Source organism: Lepidothrix coronata, unplaced genomic scaffold, assembly GCF_001604755.1.
Source record: "Lepidothrix coronata isolate B3197 unplaced genomic scaffold, Lepidothrix_coronata-1.0 Scaffold75, whole genome shotgun sequence".
Classification (NCBI taxonomy): domain Eukaryota; kingdom Metazoa; phylum Chordata; class Aves; order Passeriformes; family Pipridae; genus Lepidothrix; species Lepidothrix coronata.
In genome coordinates this window covers 6,331,597-6,356,269 of record NW_016690255.1, presented here as the reverse complement: position 1 = coordinate 6,356,269, position 24,673 = coordinate 6,331,597, and the positions used below count along the sequence as shown (strand labels likewise).

The following is a 24,673-nucleotide window of genomic DNA, read 5'->3' as shown; positions in this document are numbered from 1 at the left end:
GCTGCCCTCTGACTTGTAAGCCTTAAAGGAGTTCTAGTCCAGCAGAGAAGCTTGGTTCATTTTCCTTCCCCACTTAACCCCCAACCACACTTCCCATCTGCTGGGATGGGGACATGGGCCCTTTGAATTTTTGAAATCTCCAACTAATGAATCCTTAGCATGCAGCAGACAACCAGAAGCAGATTATTAAGACAACTGCATTCAACTAAGCAGAGGAAAAGAAAAAGCCCCATAGCTTTAGTTTAAGCAAACCAATATGAAACTCACAACCTCTGGGTTTGGCTGCTGGTTTTGGCATTTGTGAGCACAACCTTGCTACCCTAATTTAAGAAAGAAAGTTTTGTACTGGTCTGAATTCTACACCAAGAAAATATAAAAAAAAAAAAAAAGCAAGCTTTGTTCAGAAAAGTACTGTTTTTATTGACTCAAACTGTATTTACACAACACATTCATATGTTCAATATTTTACAGAACTCTGTAAAAAACTGACTAGTAAAACTGCAGGAGCCAAACTGAGTTTAATTTAAGACACTGAACCATGAGTACATTTTAAGGTATTTAAGCAACTGTCCAGTTTCAGTGTCAACTTACATGGCAGTTGTCTGTAGACAAACTCTCTAAAATCAAAATGAGGTGAGGGGGAAAGAGTCAGACAGTTTTGCAAAGCTAGTACTTTGTAAGACCAGACTTTCACATTCAACAATGCATTTTGTATGATTCTGTTATATTTTTTTGAAACAGGTCACATACAGGTACAGTTTAGATAAATAATCAAAAAACCCTTTGATTTTTGTAAGCTTACAGACATTTTAAAGAAAAGAGAGACCAGTGCCACAAAGTTTGTGCATGAATCCAAACTGTTTCAAAGTTTGAGAGGCTCAGTTCTGGCATTCCATTGCAGCTCAAATCCAATGTATGCTTCTTCAGCTGGCAAATGAAGGATGATCACCTTTTACCAGTGAACTGATGATCTTGCATACATACATCGAAGCAGAACATCTTTATCACAAGAGATCACTCTTCCACTCATTCATAATACAGTTTGATTGAATAAATATTTCTTTGTTTTGAAGTACAAACTCGGTGAGTTTGCTTCTCTTCCAGAGTGCAAGTCAACTTCAGCACACAGTTAAAATGGCATCCCTCCTCTGATCTGCCTAGCAACCTGTTCATCTGTTGTCTCCTCTTTTTCTTTCTCACGCTCTTTATTCCAGTCTTTAAGGCCTTCTGGTAGTGAAGTATCCTCATCCAAACTTCCTGTACCTTCAACAAATTCTTCGTAAGTAGACTTTTCTGCAAATGGTCTTGGACCAAGCAAGTCTAGCATGTCGCTTTTATCAAGCACTTCCTTCTCCAGTAGTCGCAGGGCAACCTGGGATAACAACAACTTATGTCAGACACAGAATCACAGAATATGCCGAGTTGGAAGGGGCCCATAAGGATTATGCAGTCTAACCCTTAGCACTGCACAGGACCATCCCCAAGAGTCACACCATGTGCCTGAGAGTACCATCCAAACACTTCTTGAACTCTGTCAGGCTTGGTGCTGTGACCACTTCCCTGGGGAGCCTGTTCCAGTGCCCAGCCACCCTCTGGGTGAAGAACCGCTTTTGAATATCCAGCCTAAACCTCCCCTGACACAACTTCAGGCCATTCCCTCAGTTCCTGTCACTGGTCACCACAGAGATCAGTGCCTGCCTCTCCTCTTCCCCTCAGAAAGTTGTAGACTGCAATGAGGTCTCTCCTCTGTCTCCTCCATGCTGAACAGATCAAGTGACCTCAAATACCTAAGCTGACTGTCCTCTTTGGAAGAATTTAAGGCAGTCTGGGACCAAATTTGGCACTGATTAATTTTGATAGAAAAAACAGGTTGTTCAGAGTTCACCAAATATGAGACTTTTTTTTCCCCGTGAGCATTTAGGTAGCAAAAATACAATTTTTTTAAAATCTTACTTTGACAAATATGAAAAGTGCCCTCCCTATGAGCCACAGTTGCTGCTATTGTTGCTTCAGAACAATTGTTGCTGCTGCCAAAACCTTGATGCAAGACATTAAGCTATAGATGAAAACAAGCCTTCCCTTCTGATCAACCATGACAGTTCAATCGGGCTGCTGTTATGTACAAGCTAAATAGCACCATAAAATACCAATGTGCACAATACTCTACCAGGGGAGTTTGCAATCTTCTTGGATCAGCAAGTGCATTGTTCAGCACAAACCATGTTCAATGATATTTTTTGGGATGGTGACCTACTACAACACCATTTACGGAACCCATACCAACTTGCCTTGTCAATAACTCTACCAGATGCCTAGTCTGGAAAATTATCCTTTTGCTGTATCAGGCTTTCTGGCATGGAGGAAGAGAATACGCACAAGAATAATCTCAGCTGCAGTGAGGGAGATAACAAGCAGCCAAAGGACAGGAAAGAAAAAAGACAGTAAGGTACTTTTTATTAACGTTCAAAAGGAATTCAGAGAGAGGAAGTTATAAGAATTTCCCTTCTTACAGAGCTTCTTTTAGCCTAATGAATTGGAAGTCTGGTATTTTGTCTTTGGGTTTTTAAGTTTCATATTTGTCTAGCACGTCTACTAAACCCTTCTTTAGCAGACAGACTCTTTCCTCCAACTTTCCAAATGAATATTGACTACATAAATCATGTTCATGAGAAGCTCAGACATGCTCCAACACAGAAGGAGGTTTCTATTTACCTGTGTCTTGTGACAAACTCTCACGATTACATGAATTGGTTTTTGAGCAAACTTCCTCATATACTTTCATAGTCACTATTTTAAATCTGATTCGGTTCAATTCAGGGTTTGGCTTACTAGCTGGAACCCAGTGGCTAAAAATACTGTAATGCTCACCTTCTCCACTTCTGCTTTCTTCTCAGTAAGAAGATTTAATGTTCTTTCATAAGCAATGTTAATTAGTGACCGCACCTCTTCATCTATCAATCTGGCAGTTGCCTCGCTGTAAGGTTTCTCTAATACCATGTCTCCTTGGCGAGGGAGGTCAAAGGAAATCTGCCCTACTTTTTCATTCATACCAAACTGAACAATCTGAAGAAAAAAAGAAAAACAAACAAACAAACAAAGGCGAGACAGTAAGACTTTAGGGTATGTTGATGTAAAATATGGTGAATAAAACTGAAAGGATAAAGTCATTCTGCTATGACCCAATCTTTTCCTCTGAAACCAACGCTTCCCTGAAAACTCAAGTCCACCTAAGTTAATGTACCTTACTTGACTTTCACTTATTTCTTTTTATTGATTAAATTGAAAGACACAAATATCACCATTTCAAGGTGGTTACTAGTGACATACGTAGTGCTTTGCTGTTTAAATAGTAAGATTTACACAAGAAACACTTCAGCCTTTATTAATCAGTAAAACTCTTTTTCTTTTACCAGAAATATAAGCGTTATTCCAATTGAAAATACTTCTGAAGTTTAGCATATTCTACTCACTCATAAAGATCAGTTGACTTAAGTACTAAAGTAGAGGGTCTTTAAGCTTTTGTCTTATCATGTACAAAACTCATATGCTGTATTTCATCCCAAGACACTCCTCTACAAAGGGGAAAACGACTCTTATCTTGCTTGACTCATTACTGAATATTGACTTGTTCAGTTGCCAAATAGGGATGTTTTAAATTGCATTTTGCTCCAGCAAAAGCAGAAGCAAGTTCAGACTGCTATTTATTTATTCACTCCATGGTTACTATCAATTTGATGGTTACTAAAGCAGCACTTCTCAGTCTAGCAAGATCAATATAGGTACAACAAAGAACATTCAGAATTCAGAGAGATCTCAGCATTAAAACCAAGCATCTTAACGTACTTCCTTAAGAGAAGTTTGATACGGTTTTTTTTGGTTAACATGAACAAAAGTCTACACTTAAACTTTTTTTAATTTCAAACTAAACAAGAGTCACTGAAGATCCCATAAAATTACCAGGACATCACTGCACATTTACTTCCAGAACTGGGGTAACAAGCAGCACACCAGAGACCAGGAAGAAGGTGGGATTTGGAGGTTGGGGATAAGTGTGCAGGGGAAGAGAAGCATACTCCAAAATGTCAATTGCTCACCTTGTGAGTGTCTTATAAGATAACATCTTTTGTGCTGATGCAGGAAATGTAATAATGCACCCGTGTGTAGCACACAGCTACACTTAGGTGAGTCACTGCATTGATAAGATTTCAAATTACGCATCTCCATTAGTTAGTATGATACAAACACAAACTGATGTCTTCATTTCCACAGCCTACACTGACAGCAAACAGTGGTTTAATACAAGGTTTTCTGGATTTTAAGTGTGAACCCAAATTGGGTCTTCAAACTGGGCAACTGTAAATGCAGGATGAGATGATAAAATCTGAGCACTAAATTCCATTTTGAAAGTATAAAATTTCCACCTGTATTTGAATCCAGTTGAATCCAACTGCAACCTATATGTACCTGTGGGCAGATGTAGGACAGTAATCAAAGCCTAATGCATGGACTGCTGTGGTAAGACAAATAAAATACTTGAGTCATCAGCATAATGTTTATTTATCTAATATTTTCTGAAACTACGCTTTTGAGGGACATACCTGATCAAATTACATCATATCAAATATCACTGGTAGGTAGCAGATAAAGAAAACAATACAGCAAAAAAAAAGTCTCACTTAAGCCCATACCTGAGCATATGCACTCTGGGTCACCTTCTTCAAGTCATCTTGGGCACCAGTTGTTATTCTTCCAAAGAAGATTTGCTCAGATACACGTCCTCCCAGAGTCATGCACATTCTGTCAAGTAGCTGCTCTTTGGTATAAAGATACTGTTCTTTGGGTAAATACTGAGCGTAACCCAGTCCTTTACCACGTGGGATAATAGATACCTACAAGCAAAATTAACAGACCGCTAGAACTAAACAGTGTCAGAAAACATAAAGCATTCTTCAGTTTGGCTTAATTTTTTATACCACAGCCTACACCATACTCACCCTTGAGGTTTAATTCAGATATTATTTCCATTTACAGTTTTGCCCCCATTGTGTTTTATCCTTAAAAGCCCTGGCTAGCTCTAAACTGGGATAACAACTACTAGAATATCTGGAAAAGAAAGGTAAAACCACTGTCATATCTTTTGTAAAAACTGTATGGGATTTTAAAAATACTCTAATTAAAATACACAATTCCTTGAGAGTTACATATTGGGCATTATATATTCTGTATCAGACAGAATACAACAGCATTTCTCCATCTCTAGCATTCTGAACAGTTGAAGGAGTTTCCACATTGAATAACGCTTTTCCTTCCAGCAGTAAATTGTACAAGATTAATTTTAAACTTGAGATGAAATTAAAAACCCAGCTACGCAAAACTATGAATGTTAAAGCAAGTTTGGGAGATTGAGGTGATTTTTCCTTTATATTCAATCTGTCAAGCTGTGCATTCAAAAAAAAAGGCAAAATAAAACTAAAATTCAGCCTTCAAATGATAATTTTTATACTTATATTCCTGAAGATAATTTTTATAGTTGTATTTCAGGTTAGACTGGTAAGACTAACTTAAACTGCTGATACACAGTGAAAGCCTTAGAGAAAAAGCAGCTATAAGGCAGGCAGATCCTCCTCATGGGAGGATCAGGTCTCTCACTTTCCAAGGACATTTATACTACATATTGTGTAACTGCCAAGTCAGAAAACAGTGAAGAAAGTTACGAGAAATGAACCAAAAAAAGTACCCTAAAACTGACACACAATAATTTTTGCGAGATTATATATTTTAATACCCTCTCAACATTAAGGGGAAAAAAAAACCTACAAAAGAAAAAGATGTTGTCCATGCTACTGTTAAATTACTGGTTCAAATTACTTTCCTTACCTTTAAGAGTGGGTCAGCATGTTCCAAAAACCACCCTGCAACTGCATGCCCTGCCTCGTGATATGCTACTGTCTTTTTCTCCTCTGGCTGGAGTACTTGAGTTTTCTTTTCCAAACCTTTATAAAATAAATTTGATTAATAGTTTCAGGCACACCTTTCTCCTCTGAAATCCTTTACCTCATTTAGAAAGACGGTGAGCTATGCTTAGAGGCCATGTATATGACCTACTGAAAAAAATTTAAAAGCCCACCCCAACCTTGCAAGGTTTAGAAATTTACATCTTCCAGGTTTCAGTGTAACCTTGTCCTTGATTAGACTTTCTAGTTTGAAAGTAAGTTCTTAAGAGTATTCAAACATCTAAATAAAACATTTGCACTTTTAAAATCAAGTAGTTTTCTAGACTATTTCAGACTAGCAGCTGTCAAAAGCATCCCTAAATTCAAACAGCTTTTCCTCTGGCCATTTTGAAGAAATTAGAAAAGTGTCCTGATGAAATTTCTCTTTGTACCCCTTCCTCTACTATAGAAGTCAACAATATAGACAGGATACTTCTTTTCTAAATCTCAGGTGTTTTTAAGAGGGGAAAAAAAAAGCAACCTGGAAGACCAGCAGAAAGACTCCAAGCATGGCTTTCTGTGTATATATACATATAGTTTCTTATCCTGTTATAATTTTTGAGAAACAATTGATGCAATTCACTTACCTCCAATAACTCTTTCAATTGCTTGCTCAAAATGCTTTTGGTTTATAGCATCTGAGAGATGCCTCGCAGCAATTAAAGCAGCTTCATTACAAACATTAGCAATATCAGCACCTAAAAGCAGAGAAGGCATGAATTACTGATAATTTTCAACAATTTTCTCTGAGTTTAGCATAAAGATAACCTTACCTATAACTAGTTTGCCATAAATTCTCACAGAGCTTGAAAAATAAACATAATGTGCTCTGAAACAGCTTAATTATTCAAGAGATATTTAAATACACCTACTATGGTTGTAGGGTTTAGGATTTTTCTCATAGGTAGACAGTCAGAAAATAGAGCTCATTACCAGTGGAGTACTTGTTTGATATATTCTACCTTCATTTTCTGTCTGCAAAAGACTATACTTAAACTAGCATATATTTATGTGCATAAATTTCCTACATGTGAATTCAGTATAGCTCAGCTATTGGCTTATCTCTAGAGGATATCCCTTCACATTACTGGTTTCAAGCCAACCACTTGTTAACACTATTTAGAGTAACATTATTGAGATAACTTAGTTTCAACATTATCACTGCCAGAAACACTGACAATCAGATCTCAGAAAGCCAGTTTTATATAGACCAGGAAAACAGTGAAAAATTCAACTACTGGTCAACTCAAATTTTAAATTAACTACATTAGAAGCCAGTAATAAGAGTTCTCACATCCATTCCTAATTCAAAGTAAGGTTACAGTATGTTTCCAGGGATCAGTTTTTACATCCAGAAACAGAAATTCCCTTACAGAATATGCACACTAATTCCACAAAAACAAGTCTTCTCTACACTTTTCAAGAAGGCAACAAACAAATCAAAGGACAGATAAAGGAAGAACACACATGAGTGACAGCAGAAACCTCTCGATTGCTTTTACTGAAGACAGAAGAAATTACCACTTGCTAAATTACCCTGATTGAAGCAGACAAAACTTAAGACCCTCAGAAATCTCCTACTTGCTCAAAGAGGCAAAAAGAATTTCACACTGTACCAGTAAATACGATAAAACAGAATGCCATCCAGAAGATCAGGTGAAAGAAAACCAGAAGTAGTAGGGAAATAAAATATCTACAGACTAACTGGTAAATTGAGAATAACAGCAGCATTAGGAGTTACTTACCAGAAAATCCAGGTGTAAGTGATGCGAGCTTTCTTGCTAGGTTATCTTTATTTAAGATACTGTCTAACTTCAGAGGTCTAAGGTGAACTTTGAAAATGGATGCTCTTCCTTTTATATCTGGGGGTCCTTTAAGATAAAAGACATATGATTTTACTTTTCATGTATATATATATTCAAATTGAATGTGTGCATTTAAGTTACTTATATAAAAAGCTGGAGTGACTTCAGTGGTATTCCACAAACACAGAAGGACACAGCCATGCAGCTAAAACTTACCAATGTAAATCTGCCTGTCAAAACGTCCTGGTCTCATTAGAGCAGGGTCTAAAATATCTGGCCTGTTAGTACCTGCCAAAATTACTACATTTGTGGTTGTATTAAATCCTGTTGAAGAAATGTAATAAAGAGAAAAATCTGTATAAATATAATTTTCATGAATAAAAAAAATAAAACAGTAATAAAAAGACTGTTCACTTTACAGGGTCATGTAAGAAGTCTGAACAAATGATCTTAGAGCTGAAAATATACCTATTTATTACAGCATTGTCCAGCTTTTCATAACAAGCAAGAAAATGGCCTTGGGCTCTGCTTTGTGAAGTACTATATCAAATCCTGCTTTATCTTCAAAATACAATAATAGATTAACTGCTCAGGAAATTGCAGAACCAGCATGGCTAGCTGTATTTTTTTACAGACAGACTGATCTCATGAGAAGAATTTTTTGGTCTATTCAACTATGACAAAGAGTTAGGAGATGTACAATGAGAATTCTTTTTTTTTCTGAATGAATTTTAGTAAAACACCAGGCTGCAGCAAAATGAGTCACCGTTCTTCATTTTAGGAAGCAAGGAAACAGAAACAATTTGGATTTAGGCCAGAATCCAAATCTTGGTTAACAGGTCTGAACAAGCACATTAGTTCTTTCCCATATACTTGTTATCATAATGTAATATTATACATTAAATACTTACCATCCATTTCTACTAAAAGTTGATTGAGTGTGTTCTCTTGTTCACTTTGTCCCCCAAAGTTGCCCCTTCCTCTCTTTCTTCCTACTGCATCTATTTCATCAATGAAGAGAATGCACGGGGCATTTTTACGAGCCAGAGCAAATAAGTCTCTAACCTTAACAGAAGAACAGAGTGTGCATCAGATTGGTTTGTAACTGTTTAGAGCTGGGGGGTTGGTAGGAGGAGAAGAGGCACATCAGTAACAGGATCCTTACAATCCAGTACCATTCCCAAGACTCCAGCCAGCAACCAAGGCAATAAGTTACACTGTAGCTGCTGCTCAGCAAGAATCACCAATATGAAGGCCCACTGGCTGCCAAATCCTTTCTCAATCCATAAGCTGAGAACATCAAACAACTTCCAAGTCTTAAGAAATGACTTTTCCTGCATAACTGAAATACATCTTCAGTGATAAAAGCCTCCAAACTTCAGAGATTTAAAGCAAGATTTCTCTTTTAAGCTCTTTAACACACAGTATTACAGACAGGACAGGAATGCTACCATGCAGTCATTGCTTATACTGAGGAAATAAAGTCTTTTTTTCTGTAGTTGGAACAGGGTGATGCAGCTCCTACATGTAGCTCTAACTGAAGGCTTACTTACAAGCCACTACAACTGTACTTTAACAACGTGCTTTTACAAATACTGACTTTTAGCCCTCCTGCCTCTCCCTTACATGGGCTAAAAAAAAAAAAAAAACAACTTAATTAACCTCCAAATGTTTATTTGGAAGTTAAATTTATTTCTAGAAATCTGGAAAAAATGGGCGAGACATGAGTAAATAGCTGAAATGTTTTTTTAGACTTTCAGATTCTAAGTAAGATATTACCCATAAAATTCTACTGTGGTAGTTTCAGCATAATGTGACTTTTAGATGCAACATGCAATGCTGCTCTGCTTGCAAATATATCAGAAGGACTTCATTAAAACCAGTTCAGTGAGTCAACAGGTCTACAACTGAGGAATCGAACTGGAGCAAACAGGAACTGAAAAATTATGGAAGAATTTGGAACTGATTGAGAATTATATGCACCTCAGAGCTTTACTACTTTATACATTAGTGAGGCAATTAGAGAAGGCTTCTCTGATGAGAAACAACATACAGCATATTTAAAGAGATGCAAATTTTAGACGGTACATTCTACTACACCAAGTCAATCAGATATTTTGAAAAAAGTACAACGAAGGAACATGATAAACCAGGAAAAAGTGTTAGATGCTCAAAGTGAGCTATCTTTTCATTGGAAAGAGATGGAAATCCAGAAGCATACGACTGTTTTTCAGAAGGAAAAGAACTAGAAGTTTCCATAATGCATATACACTAAAAAAGCACCAAAGGAACCAGGGCTGTGTAAGCAGTTTTAACTCTAGCACATCCCAATTTAAAAATGATGAATTAATAGGAACTGAAACTAAAATACTCTCTCATGTTGTTTTCTACAGGTATCAGAAATCATCAACTGTCTTGAAACCTCAATTCACAGCCAAAGTCGTGCCAAATGATTTCACTGGGGAGTAAAGCTGATAATCATTTGCACAGACCAGTACAAAAGTTTAAGTCACTTTGCTTTGGGACATGTCAGGTACGTATTGACAACTAATGTCAATGTGGTCTGAGTATCACTATTATTTTAGGATACCTAATGCTTTCCCAAATTTTTATTACAGTAAAATATAATCAGTAGCTTGTTTATACCACTTAACATGTTTTTAATGAGGTATTTTAAGAGAGTTAAGGCAAAAGTGCACAAAAAGTATTAGACAGATATATTTTGTTATTTAAATCACCGGATCTCCAGAAATCCATCATTAATTCCATGACCCTTGGACTTCTATTTCAACCAGAAGTTTATTTATGTGTTCTAGACAACTCTTTATAGCTAAGAGTTTGAAACTACAAAGAGAATAAAGTCCTTCAAAGAAACAGGAATGATTTAGAGCAGGAGGAGGCATTCCCATAGCAGTAGTTAAATGAGCTACGTATTTCTGGCCCAGCTAGTAAATTTACTTCAGAGCAGAGCTTGCAGAGTTCTGTTCTGTGTTCTTAAGCTTCTGAGAAGCGGTAAATCCTTAATGGCCTGCAACCAGATACTGAACTGCATTAGTTTCTTTTATGAAAGGTATTTCTATGATTGTTGTGTTTAGACAAGAATCTGGCATCACTTGTAAGCAATCTGCATAGAAGAAAGAACTTCAGCTGTAATCAAATAGTTTGTCTCCCAAACTTGAAAACATCCTTTCAACAACCAATACCAAAAGAAAAAAGCAAGGCCAAAGACTTACTCGAGCTGGACCCACACCAACAAACATCTCCAAGAACTCTGAGCCATTGACTGTGATAAATGGTACATTAGCCTCTCCAGCTGTAGCTTTAGCTAGAAGTGTTTTCCCAGTACCTGGAGGACCTGTCAGAATTGCCCCCTGCAAGAGAAATGGGTATATTTTCCTCACGAAGAGAACAATCTTAAGCCTATGAAATATCTTAAACTTTAAGATCTACGTATTACAATGTCGAGTCCAATGGCTTTTCTTCCACCACAGGCAAAATTATGCAAGGAAACAAATTGAAGATTAATACCTCATTTAAACAAGTAAAAGAAAAGAAAGAGATGCAATATTGCTAGCTTAGATTTACAGGAACAGTGTTTTCTTTGATTGACATACTAAACAAGAAAAAAAAAAAAGGTATGTCATCAGGTGGACTACCATGCCAAAAGGCAATTCTGTAACAATATATGCAAGAATGATGCTACACATGTATGTGACGTATCATTTCTGACTCACGTGAACAGATAAAGTATTCCACAAGACAAGTCTTCTGGCACCACAGTGACACTGCTGGCACTTAATGCCTATTTATTTTTTTTCCAATTGTGACAAGAAAGAAGCTGGAAAGCATTGCATCCTAGTACAATTTAGAATACCAAGGACTACCAAAAGAATAAAGTCTTTATCTGCTAAGTCAATAATCCCTTACCTTTGGAATTTTTGCTCCCAGATCCTCATATTGTTTAGGATTTTTCAGAAAGTTAACAAACTCCATTATCTCTAATTTGGCCTCCTCACAGCCAGCTACATCTTTGAATTTAACGTCTATTTCATCCTTAAGAACTTTGGCTGTGGTTTCACCAACACTGAAAAGTCCACCCATTCCACGTCCTCCTCGACCTAAGCCTGCAGGACCTCTTCTTAATGTGTACAGCAAAGAACCAATAATCAGGATCGTAGGCAGCAAACTCAGGAGAAATGACCTGTGAAGGAAAAAAAAATCAAAGAAAAACACATATATCACAAAAATCCATTACTGCATATAACACATAAAAGATGTTAGTTCCACCGTAAACAAACACATTCAGGACTAATACGCGATTAACTCCTAATACTTTTATTTCTCCAGGGTTGTTCACACTGGGAAATAACCAAAATAAAATCGAGAACAAACTGTTATAGTGACTGTTGCTTGTTTTTAAACCAAGCACATCAAGTGACACTGATGAGTTTTACAGAGAAAAATTGCATTACTTAATAAACAGAAGTATCTCATTTTTGCAAAGGTAAATTCACAGGACTAGTTATGCAATTGGTTATATTCTCAAAATAAGTTGTATTAGGTTGCATATAATCAGCGTATGCTACAACTTGAAGCAGAAATTTCTCTCTAAAATACATACTTGCTCTTCTTCCTTTAGGTCTTTCTCAATTTTTTTTACATTTTCCTCTTTCTATGTCTCCATTTTCCTTTTCAAGGCTACAGAGTTTTTTGGGGCTTTTGGTTTGTTGGGTTTTTTTTGTTCTGTTTTTTATTATTCACTGCCCGTTATCTTTCACAGTCTGTCCTCCAGCTTTCTAGCACAGCTCTGTACAAGCCAAAAATCCTAACACAGTCCTCATTATCATAGTATCTGAGCACTGTACAGATTTTGTCTGTGGAAAGGAACAGCTTCAACAAACAGCTCACAAGAGGTTCTATCAACACTCAGCAAAAACAAAAATGGGAAAAAGAAGCACAATCATAAGTGAGCATAGAATTTCTAAGCTTTACTGATAACCCACATTTCTGAGATAAAGAGGAAAAAAAATCTACATGAGTGTGATCTCTGGAGCTCTACTGCTGTGCTTGGCTGACTGGCTCTAGTATATGTCACCGGGAGGAAGGGCTTAAGTGAAGAAAGGAGTAACAGTAAACAAACATTTATGTAATAAGAAGCTATATTTAGAGTAAGAGGATATGGATTTCTTCATAGACAAAGTACTGAACAGCTTCTCTTACAATTAACACTCAAAAATAAACCCAAGCTGATTGTTACTCTGATAATACCACCACCTAAAGAAGTCTAGGGCACGTGTATTACAAACTTACTCTACTGTAAACACAACCACCTTTTTCTCAGAGACTCTTTTAAAGCAACTTCTTACCCATCGCTTTCTGTGGAGTAGACTACAGGCAATCTGTTCTCCACTTCTATTCCAAGATCTTGCTGCACAGTTTCAAGATTCCGTTCAAAAGTGTCCACACTACCGATATTAAACCAGACGTACTGTGAGAAAAAAAGCAGAGATCACCACAAAGTGCCCTACCTTATTCCAGCTTCATTGCAAGCCAACTTCTAATATGTACACAAGAAATTACCAGACCAGATTCAGACCAAGTTTAAGCTGCCTGGTCAAATGTGTAATTGATGTTAAGAGGCCCATAATAAACCTAAAGCCTACCAACCTCAATACACTCTGTATCATTACTTCTACAGAAATCACAACACCTGATAGTTTTGGGGCACTTCAAACAAACAGAAATCCAGGCATTTTCTCCAGAACAAACAGAAGGGAGCTATACAGTCAGAATAATACAGAGCACACTGAACCTGGAAACACAGCAGTCATACAACTTATTGTTTCACCTGAAGGTCTCAGCACTTCTGATTAAGAAAAGCAATTCTCTACTTTCAGAGTCTATACCAGCTTTAAAGTAAGCTGTCTTCACAAAAAAACATCATGAAATTTATCATCCACCAGAAAAAAAAAAATCCAGACGTTACTTTCAAAGTGTTGTTCGGTTTTTCAAGAAATCTCCCCTTCTGCCCTATGACCTGCCTGATTTGCCCCTACTTACATTAATATTGAAAAATTAAAAACAGATTAGTTCCGAGTATTAAGTGATTGAGAAACTAAGGCAACTGGTGGTATGTGGGCTAAAGAGTAGGCATACTAATAAGCCACACTGAAACCCACTGATTAAGTAACTACTGCAGATTTCACTTTATCCTGGAGGGACTTGCAGACCTTATTTCAGGAATTCAGCTAAGAAACCTCCATCACCTAGACAACCTGATAAACTTCTCTGATGATTCTTCTAAATTTTCCACATTGTCTATCAGATATTTATTTATCTACTTTTAATAGGTCCCTGCCACTGGGTATTATTCTTTGGAGAATTTTTGCCTGCACTACTTTAACCCTCCCTAGGAAAAGTGATACTAGAAAAGTAACTCCCTGAAATAAGTACTTTGGAGACAAAAATTAAACATTTCTCTTTGTGTTCTCAAATAACTGGTTAAAAACAGTCTGGAGTAGAAAAGATCCAAAAGTATGTACAGTTAAGTCTGGGATTTTCTTGAGCAGATGGAAAACAGCAGATAAAACTACAGAACCTTCAGCAGAGTTTCTCACTCTTCCTGTTTACATGTCTGTATTAAGAGCATGGTGCTGGAAAGGAACCAGTTGCCATAGTTTTAAGGTATCTATGGCAAAACAACTGGTACAGTAAAGTGAAAAACACACAATGTAGGATAATGTAACAATAAGGCAGAAAACATATTTTAGATTGAGATACTATTAATGCTCCAGACCAAGCTTTTCATATCAAACTTTACCTAAAAAGACTGCTTTGCTGTTTCTAGTGTCTCATGTATATGTACTAAAAGCGTTTACCCATTCATGAGGAGACTTTCCAGGAACAAAGATAACTCTCACAAAGCGCTTGTTCACCACTTCAAGTCTGTCCACCTGCAGGAGGAAAGAACAAAACTTGTGTGAAGAGCTCACAGTCATTGCACTTCCATCACAGCTAAGAACTACAGATACCACAAGCGAATCTTTCTGTTTTCCAGTAAGGAGAATAAAATTAATCTTGTACATCAGGATGGTTCCACAATCTACTGTTTGCCATTAGGAATCACGTATGTAATCAGGAAGAAAGGAATATGGGCATATTAGAATTTAGATTGAAAGACTGACCTCACAGCCTTTTTTCAAGAAAAAACCCAATGAATGCCTCAGCAAAAATCACAGTTACAGTGAAATAGTTAAACAATACTTAACTATTTCAGTAGCCATACACTAAAAGCAATAAATTATATGACTCCAAACTCTTACAGCAGCTTCCAAAACAGACCAAACTGAACAGAATGAAGGAAAGCTTAACTTTGCTCTTACAATTGTTTACCCCAATACAAAAAAAGACTTCCTGTGCTACCATACTAAACACGATTAGCATCAGTTAGATAAAGAAGTATTTAGCTGAGGTAACACCATATAAACTAAACCCAAAAACTAAACCGTGGCTTTGCAGGTATATACTGTAAAGTTCTTTTTCAGAAGTTTCCTCAAATGGTTAGTTTCTTGAATTTGACTGAAGACAACTGAAGACTTTTCCATTTTTTCTTTCCATAAAATAACTGGCTTCAGCATCTTTAAAGCATTTATAATTAGCAATGGTTCTAGAATTTGGGCCTGAATTGCACACAGATTAGTAAGGTTACTCCCTGAACTTGCAACCTGTGGCCGTTTCTGGTAGAACTAAAACAAAACATGAGCTAGGAAGTCACTGTATATAGAACTAAAGTGACTTCATGCAACACTACCTGAATATCTTTGTTTTGAAAAGCTTGTAACCCCAGTAGTGTGGGCTTCTCCCCATCACTATGGCAACCAAGAGCATTTGATAGCTACATATTTAGTTTATCTGAACATCCAGACTACATCTTACAAAGACACGAGAAACTTGGTTTTGTGCAACGGCCTACTTTTACAATGCTTTTCTGCAACAGGGCTTCAGGCTTTGTTCACTCTAACAGCTGAACTAATCTTTTTACCAAGCTAAGTGTCCTACTGCTTCACAACAAATACAATCAGTAAGGTTTTTTTCACAAGACGTACACATAATCATCAATTAAGAACAGGACTGACTGTAAGAGACAGTCTAGGCAGAAGGGGAGAAGCACACAGAGCAGTTCTGCACAGATCAGTAAGATCAAGAAAGGTAAGAAACACCCTGTTTAGCAGTTTACCAAAGTAATGGAGGGGTAGGAAGCATGCTGTTAACAGAAAATCCCAGCTCTGAAACCTAGAGGAAGGAGGAAGCAAGCCAATGCTTTCCTAACCTGCAGGTGAAGCTACAAGCTGGGAGGGAACAAAGCAAAGGACTAGTGGTTCCTGAAGTGGAAAAAGCCTGTGTAAGACGCGATCTCCTGAGCTTCAGGGCATCACCAACCTATCACTCCAAGTGTGGAAAGCTGCCAAGTTCTACAGAGAGATAGGACACCGATGAGAAAATTGATTGCTCCAGTAGTGGCTCCAGGTAAGAAGAAACAGGAGAGGTGAAAACAAAGAGAGGAGGCTATTTTACAACATAGTTAGACTAATTTACTGTCCTTGAAGGGATGCTGATTTATTGTCCTTGAAGGAATTCTTCCATTCCCCACCCTCACCTTTCTGTTCACAATGCTGCTTCTCAGATTCCCTGAGGAACTGATTTCAGGCACAAAACAAGCAGAAAACCTTTTCATTCAGAGGGACAGGCTCATGGAAGTGCTTAAGGTTAGCAGTAAGCTTCTTCTAAAGGCAGCTGCCATGCTTGTTTAAGCCATTAGGTCAATTTACCTGTACTACAAAACCATACCCTGAGAGAGTGCAGCTACACTGCACCTTCAAACCAGCATCCACATGAGCTACCCAACAAAGAAATTTTGTCCTGAGCTGCTCCCTCTCCTCCCTTGAAATTACATCAACCTTCACACATCCATCCAGAACATCTGATCAGGGAACTGATTAAAATAAAAGCTTATCCCTTTCTCCCTCAAAAGTTACTCTTGAGCCAGTTCTCACTCCACAGACACATGAACACAAGCGTAAGTGGGGAGGCAGTGTGCATTTTCAGCACACTGATTTTTTGTATTGATTTCCCTCACTACTCACCACTCCTTTTGAAAGGTAGTTGTTGACAAAGTCTTTCCATGTGATTTCTCTCCCAGGGACCCTGAAGAAGAAGTAGTATACAACCATTGTCCAAAAAAAAGAACTTCCCACTACATACATCCGAAACTCCCTGACATCCCATGGAATGTCACCCTAGGAAATGGAGAGGGGAAAAAAGAGTTTTAGAGTCTGTAATACAGTAAGTAGGTAACAAACAGGTTCTAGTATCTCCTTCTGGCTTCTATTCCCTGCCCTCCAGGTTGCCACAGAGAATGTCAAACAAAGGTTTACTTTGTTGTATGAACACACTTCAGTAACTCCAGATACAACTGAGGAATTACATTAGTAGAAAATCTTTAAGTGTTTTACAAACAGTAATTGAACAGTTTTGATGTGTGAAGTACTGGTTTTAGAAAAAAATTTGCCATCCATGACATGACCTTTAAGCCTCCATTCTAAAACAATTATTCTTGCTCTCCAGGACTACATGCAATACTGAAAAAAAAAAAAAAGGAAAAAAACGTACAGGAAAAATCCAAGAAGGAGGAAAAATATTATGTGCCCCAAGTAAAATCAGAAAAATATTTTTATATCCCTGTAGTGTCAGAATCTATCATCTTTGTGCTACAGCTAATGGCAATAAATTTCAAAAAGAAACTCCTAAGTACTCCATTAAGGTCTGAACAAGTAAGAGCAAACTACATTTAACTAGCATTGTGTGGTCAGACAGTTTTACAAATTGACACCGTAAAACAAAACACAAAGCCTTTTAAGGCCTGGGGCTCCTCTATAAGAATACTGACTACTAGCAACGACACTCACATAGCTTAAAATTCCATTAACGTTTCTGAACCAGAGGCAGATTCCTCTGGAATCACACACAAAACAGTTATTTATCAAAGGCACTGAGTAGGGAGCCACCTAGAGCCAGGTACCATGAAATGCTAGGCACAGGAGGCTTAAGGAAGATTTAGGCAATCAAAATATGGCCTTAAAAAGCAGAAAACATGCAAGGTTATTTCATGGAGATAAGACAGTAACATAAAGATATTTTAAAGTCAAAACCTTCTGTAATCTGGTCCACCAGTTAGTGTCTTCTTTCTTGCCACCTTTTTTTCCACCACTGCCACCTCCTCCACTACTACTCCCACTAGGCTGTCGGGCACTAGCCTGCTTTGCTTCTAATAAAAAAATAAAGAAACATAAAAAAATTACCTTTTCATCTTATATCAATCTCACACTATTTTTTGTTAGTTTTAATATTAAGGAGTTGTTCTGAAAAATGTCTGCAATGCTACAATAATTAGGTGATGTGAGAAACAGCATTTTCCATAGAAAAGCAAACAGATAGTGCATCAAGTGGCAGACAGACATCTATCTCACACAGTTATAACCAGAAGAGAGGTCTATTAACTGATGGCACTTGGGCATCCAGAACTGAAGAGCTGTTCTGGATCCTCACCCAGAGTGACAATTCTGGCTATTCCATACAACAAAATGGGTATTTTAGCTGGCTCAGGAAAAGCTGAGAGCTACACACAGAGAGAATTTCTGAATGCATGGCTAACATCAGTAAAACAAGAATTTAAGGGCAGTATTCCAACTGAAGCATGAGAGAAAATAAATACTATTCCAGAAGATATTTATTTTGCTTTCATATCATGTATAATAAAAACACATCAATTTGCACTTTTAAACTAATCTGGTACAGAAACATCTTCCCTGAAAAATAAAGAAAAAACTCAAAACCCAAACCCACAGTTGTTACTCCAAAATCTAATTTAATGAATACATGCTCCACAAAGAACTGAAGTCAAGCAGCTTTTTGTACCTTTTGTTTCTGCAGGTGCGCCTTTAGTTCCATTAGCTTTCTTCCCATCAGGAAAATATTTTTCAAATCCTATTAAGAAAGAGTTAAGGAGTTCATAATTGTTTTTTATTTCACAATTCTGTCATCGTACTTCAGTAGTCACAACCTGAATGTATACAACGGCAAAGAAGCTAGCAACATATAGACTGCAAAAATAGCTTTGTTCCTGTCTTTTTGTTGAAAAGCTCTACCAGGTGCCCAGAAATAAATTTACTACTGTTGACAAGAAAATATCACATGTATTTAATAACCTAAAGTGAAGCTACCTTTTTAACCAGAGACAGACAAGCTTAGTTCAACAGAAAATTGCATTGCATAGCATGAAGTTAAGCAAACCCCTTACTCTTTAATAGCTCCTAAAAATCCCATAAATCAATGTTCTATCTTAAGATTAATGGCTGGTTAGAAGAACTTACTTCCCCACAGAAAATAAACCTGAATAGCACACAAGTGCAGTCCTCAGCAAGGAATGCAGTCTGCTTCATTTCACTGATCAAAGCTATAATCACCTTTGGGAGGTTGAGAGAAAAGCCTTCTGCAAGCAGCGATTACACTTGCCAAGACAGTACTTCTGTCAGCAGTGACTCCAGGGGTAACTTTTTCACAGAGCTGAAAGACGAAAAAGAAACATAAAGCAACAAAGAAGGTGCCACAAAAACCTTCAAGCTTTCTAGTAGTCCTTAAATGCAGCTAGTCAGAGAGTACTTTACAACTGGAACTTTACAAGAGCCTTCACCGTAACTGCTGTGGGCCAGAGTGTAAGACAACGGAAAAAGAAGTTAATTGAGTAATTTCTACACCAAATAAATTTTTATTCTCATTGTTAAGAATAGAATTTCATATTGCATACAAACAAAACCTTCTTTATTAAAAGAGAAAAATCAGGCAGGAAACACTACAAGCTATGAACATTAAATACATATTGATTCCGTGGGAAATATTTCATAATACCAGCTGAATGACACTTAAGGGCAACACTAACTGTGACTGTACAATACTGAATCATGTTTTGTTAAAGAATTGCATCTTTTTTCAAATAGTTAAGAACTTCTAACTTCTGAATATGAAAGATCTGCTTGAATCCAAAGCAAAGGGATGTGGCAGACAAGAAACCAACACAGAGGAGGAATCTCAGTTCAAAAAGAAGACTTAAAGCCCTGAGCAGGTAAACACCCAGTTATAAAAACACAACAAACCTAAGCCTTGTTCTAAGGCTAATTGTTTACTGTTATGCATCATTTAAGTATGACAAGGGAAATTTAAAGAAACTTACTAGTTCTTAAGAAACTTTTGGTATCGTAACTGAATACTTAAAAACAGAGTAAACTGCAATTTTATTAAAGAGAAATCATACTTGATTTCTTCAAGAAGGACATATTTTAAATAAAATACCAACTTGTCCCCTTCATAAGGCTTTCCCAACACTTCTAAGAAACAAAATATTACGCATGCCAAGATTTCCCCACAGACCTTCTTTCTGCCTCCATTCCCTTCCACCCCATAAAGGCACTCAGTCTCCTGTTCTTTTTGACCAGAGGCTATTTACCTTAAGAGCCAGAGAAATACTAAAATGCAAGAAACAAACGCCACCAACTGAAAAACAGGTCCTGAAAACGTGACTCAAAGTATCCTTGCAAGATAGCAAACGTCCATCTAGGACTAGCACCTCTGGGACTACATCTGTGAAGGAAAGCTCCATGTTATAGTCAAGGTACAATGGTTGTAAACAAAATCCATTTTTGCATATTAAAGAAGTTTGCAGAATGCTAGATTGCATGCTAAAAGTACCCCGGGAATACAGATGTACCATTAACTGAATGCTAACTCTCCTCAAGTCTTCTGTATGGGAGCTTCCCCTCCACTCCTGATTAAATGATGAAATACGAGACTTATTTCGAGCAGCCATGTAGTTCCACCTGCTGGAACCAAGAGGAATACCAAAACGTTCTTATTGCTTGCTTTTGCTGTAGACTGAGCTAAGAATTCTTGGGCTGCTTGATCAAGCCACTAATTTTGTGCCACTGCATATCTCTGATAATGAAAACCCAAGAGGAAATTTTACTGATCATGAAAAGCAGGTTCAGTGTAGATAGTCTGGAGAGCAGCTCACGTAGAGAACAGCTACTAGGTTCAATACATTATGGCCTCCAGCACAGGCAATTGCATCTGTGCTTCCTAGAAGAGGCTTTAGGACAATGGTATGCATCCATGTGTGCAATAAAATAAAAAACAGCTTGCCACAGACCATCTGTAGTTCAAATACAGACAGGCAGTGAATGTTGCGGCAACTGCTGAAACTCCAAGAAACATCCTAGTTATACTGGCTTTTCTTCTATGTCAGTCTCCTACAACACCCAAAAATTAGGGAGTTAATTCTTCTGCAAACTCAGAGTACTTTTTATTTGTAAAGAAAAACGTTTACTGTAACTAAAATAAAGAAATTGCTCATCTTTAGAAGAAAAGTTTAAGTAAGCCAAACCCAACTGCCTGGCTTGGTTAAACCAGCATGGGTTTACTACAGCATTAAGTTATAGTTTCAGTGAAGGAGAGAGAAGGGTAAGCAAATGGAGCTTTGAGGAAGACCTGAATTACAGGACTGGCTTGTTGCTAGATTGTCTCTATAGATCCTAAATTCCATGAATAAATGTGCAGTCACCTGTCAAATTAATATGCAGAGAGCTGAGTGCTTTAAAGTTGTTTTCTGAGAAAAGGGAACAACTGATTTCATGGCGTATTCAGTAAGTCACCTGACTGCCTCCAGAAGAGATGTCTAAGAAGGGATCTCATTAATGTCTGTTATAAGTATCTGAGGGGAGGGTGCCAAGAGGATGCAGCCAGGCTCTTCTTGATGGTGCCCAGCAACAGGACGAGAGGCAACGGGCAGGAACTGATGCACAGGAAGTTCCACTTGAACATGAGTAAGAACTTCTTTACTGTGCGAGTGACTGAACACTGGAACAGAGCCCAGAGAGGTTCCGGAGTCTCCCTCACTGGAGATATTCAAGAACTCTGTGAAACATCAGCACAAAAACTGATCATATTGATCCTGACACAGGGCCTGTCCCTGGGTTGTCTGGCAGTGGGAATGCCACAGCAGGCTTAGCTGATATAAGAACACCCACTGCCTAAACATCAAAGGGAAAGCAAACACAGCACATTTTGAGTGCATGCTGTTTCAGACTGTCTACTGGGAAACTCTGCTCAGCTTGTCTCAGTCAGAGATAAAAACTGTCACAGCATATAAAGCAAAAAAAACCTATCTATTTTTTTTCTTTAAGGCAAACCTTGTGATACCTTGCTAAAAATCAAGACCTTTTTTTTAATATAAATTCTAAATAAGCAAAGTACACAAAAGTCAGTTTTACAGTTAAAATAACCCATAAAATGTTACTACACCAGAGTGTAACAAACCCAAGATCATAAGCAGAACTACAAGTCTACAAACCTTTGTAAGCATATTACATTTTTAAAAAACTGAGGCTACCCAAGGCAAGATCAGAAAATCTACTTGCTTAGCTATGCAAGCAAAAGACAAAGAATCCATTAATTTTAGAAAGTTACAACCTTACAGTTTTATCCATAAACAAATTCCAAATCAAAGTAAAATTAAGCTAAAAGTCTTAATTATCTAACACCTACCAAAATATTACATAAAAGCATATTGGGGGGGGAAGGGGGACGGACACAACAAAAAGCTGGTAAAGAAATTCAACTTAATGCAAGTTACTTTTTACAAGGGCAGACAGTGATAGGAAAAGGGGGAATGTTTTCAAACTAGAAGAGCAGAGATTTAGATTAGATGCTAGGAAGAAATTCTTTACTCAGAGGGTGGTGAAGCACTGGAACAGGCTGCCCAGAGAAGTTGTGGATGCCCCATCCCTGTAACTGTTCAAGGCCATGTTGGACGGGGCTCCTAGCAATCTGGTCTAGTAAGTGGCATCCCTGCCCAGGGCAGGGGGGTTGGGACTAGATGATCTTTAAGGTCCTCTCCTTTCTTATGATTCCAAGCTGCTAACTTTTTTTAAAAGAAAGATCAATTAAAAAAAGTAACGGCTTCTATGAAAATAAAGTTCCTTGTTTTGCTGCCTACACACACAGCCAGATGCTAGAATTAATACAAAGTCCCCTTCCTAAATTCAATTCCAAATAAAAACTCATTAAATTTTATTGAAAGAAATAAGAATTAGCTTCCTGAGAAATTAGCAGCACTGCTGACAGTGTTTTATTTATTGCTGTAATGATGTTCAGCTCTGACCAAAAAAACCCACAAATTCAACATTAAAACTGAACCACATATTCGTACTGGGGACTACGTTACTAACAACCTTCTGTGTAGTCATCTCACAACTACCACTATCCTGGTGATAACCTCCACACCTACAAAGGCCTGATTGTTTGCCACTCTATGGGAAAACAAAGCAACCCTCCCAAGATGCCATTGGAAGATGCTGGAATTAAGCATCTCCCTTTTCCCAAGCAGCAGCACAGGCCTGTCATTCCTCCAGTGTTAGGGCTGTCAACAAGGGTAATGCACATCTTGTACTAGTGAACATAAAGGCCATTTTAGTAAGAACGAACACCGAGCCATCACGATTTACCAGTTAATTTACCAGTTAATCCCAGAACAGTAGGTTCAGATCCACAGCACTGTGCAATCAAACAGCCAGTAGTCTCTTTTCCAACAGTGCCAACCCAAACAAACCACTCAGAGTCATTAACCTTCAATATTTCAGTCCCTCACACAGCCACAAACCCACCTCACACGAATCATCACCCTGAGAAAGCAACGGAGGAACTTTTGAGTTAGGTGGTACACAGCACTTGGGAAGTGAGAACCACCCTCTGAGAAGACAGGCTGAGAAAACTGGGACTGTTCAGCCTGGAGAAGGTTGCGTGGAGATCTCACAGCAACCTTCCAGTATCTGAAGGGGGCCTACAGGGAGGCTGGAGAGGGACTCTTCATCAGGAACTGTAGTGACAGGACAAGGAGTAATGGGTACAAATTGAAAAAGGGGACATTTAGGTTAGACATTAGGCATAAATTCTATACTGTGAGGGTGGTGAGATACTGGAACAGGTTGCCCAGAGAAGTTGTGGATGCCCCAACCCTGGCAATGTTCAAAGACCATGCTGGATGGGGCTCTGAGCAACCTGGTCTAGTGGGAAGTGTCCCTGCCCACTATAGCGGGAAGTTGGAACAAGATTATCTTTAAGGTCCCTTCCAGCTCCTAACACTTTATGATCCTATGAATACCGGAGGGATGCAGCAGCAGCAGCTCTGGGGTGCCGCTGCATATTCCTTCAGCAAGAGGACCCAGGAGCCCGCGGTGCCCGCAGGTTGTCCCGCACGGACCCGGTGCCGCTACCGGCTCGGGGTGCACCACATCTACCCGCCCACCCACCTCCCGGCCCTGGCTCCCCGCCGCCCGAAGGGCCAGTAGCGAGCAGGCCGGGGGCCGCCTCCGCCGAAGAGGATGAGGACAAGCTAGGGAGGGCCGCGGGGCGCAGTGAGGAGCCCCCAGTCCCGGGCAGCGGGGCGCCCCTCCCCGCGCCGGGGCCGCCCGCTGCCGCCGCCCCGGCAACCGCGGCCCTCCCCCGTCCCCCGCGCTCGCTGCTCACCTGCGCCAGGCAGGGCCGCGCCCTGCCCAGCAGGCCCCTCCCGCAGAGCAGCTGGTGCAGCGGGCCCGCGGGCAATCCTCGGCGGCGGCCGCCCCCCGCCAGCAGCAGGTACCGGTGCGCCATGGCCGCCCCTTGTCACCGCCGGGCCGCGGTCCCTGACGTCATCGCGCCGCCCGGGCACTTCCGCCGCGTCCGAAGGGCGACCCCGAGCCCCGCCCCCCAGGAGGAGCCCACGCCCTTCGG

General features: G+C 38.8%; 1 protein-coding gene across 2 annotated transcripts; it reads right to left on the bottom strand.

The window, feature by feature from the left end:
* Positions 1-395: 395 nt before the first annotated feature.
* On the bottom strand, positions 396-24,648 carry AFG3L2 (AFG3 like matrix AAA peptidase subunit 2). 2 transcript variants are annotated; one of them, XM_017819535.1, is made up of 17 exons: positions 24,431-24,648; positions 19,321-19,420; positions 18,773-18,841; positions 18,007-18,122; positions 16,942-17,094; positions 14,677-14,751; positions 13,165-13,286; positions 11,726-11,999; positions 11,032-11,169; positions 8,710-8,863; positions 8,015-8,122; positions 7,739-7,864; positions 6,581-6,691; positions 5,878-5,993; positions 4,689-4,889; positions 2,869-3,063; positions 396-1,372 (listed from the first exon to the last, which is right to left on the bottom strand). In XM_017819535.1, the coding sequence occupies exons 1-17, from the start codon at positions 24,551-24,553 to the stop codon at positions 1,130-1,132; spliced, it is 2,424 nt and encodes an 807-aa protein (XP_017675024.1). In that variant the 5' UTR covers positions 24,554-24,648; the 3' UTR covers positions 396-1,129. The 2 variants fall into 2 exon arrangements, with proteins under 2 accessions (XP_017675024.1, XP_017675023.1); XM_017819534.1 differs by lacking the exon at positions 24,431-24,648 and adding an exon at positions 20,358-20,525.
* Between the last annotated feature and the right edge of the window lie 25 nt (positions 24,649-24,673).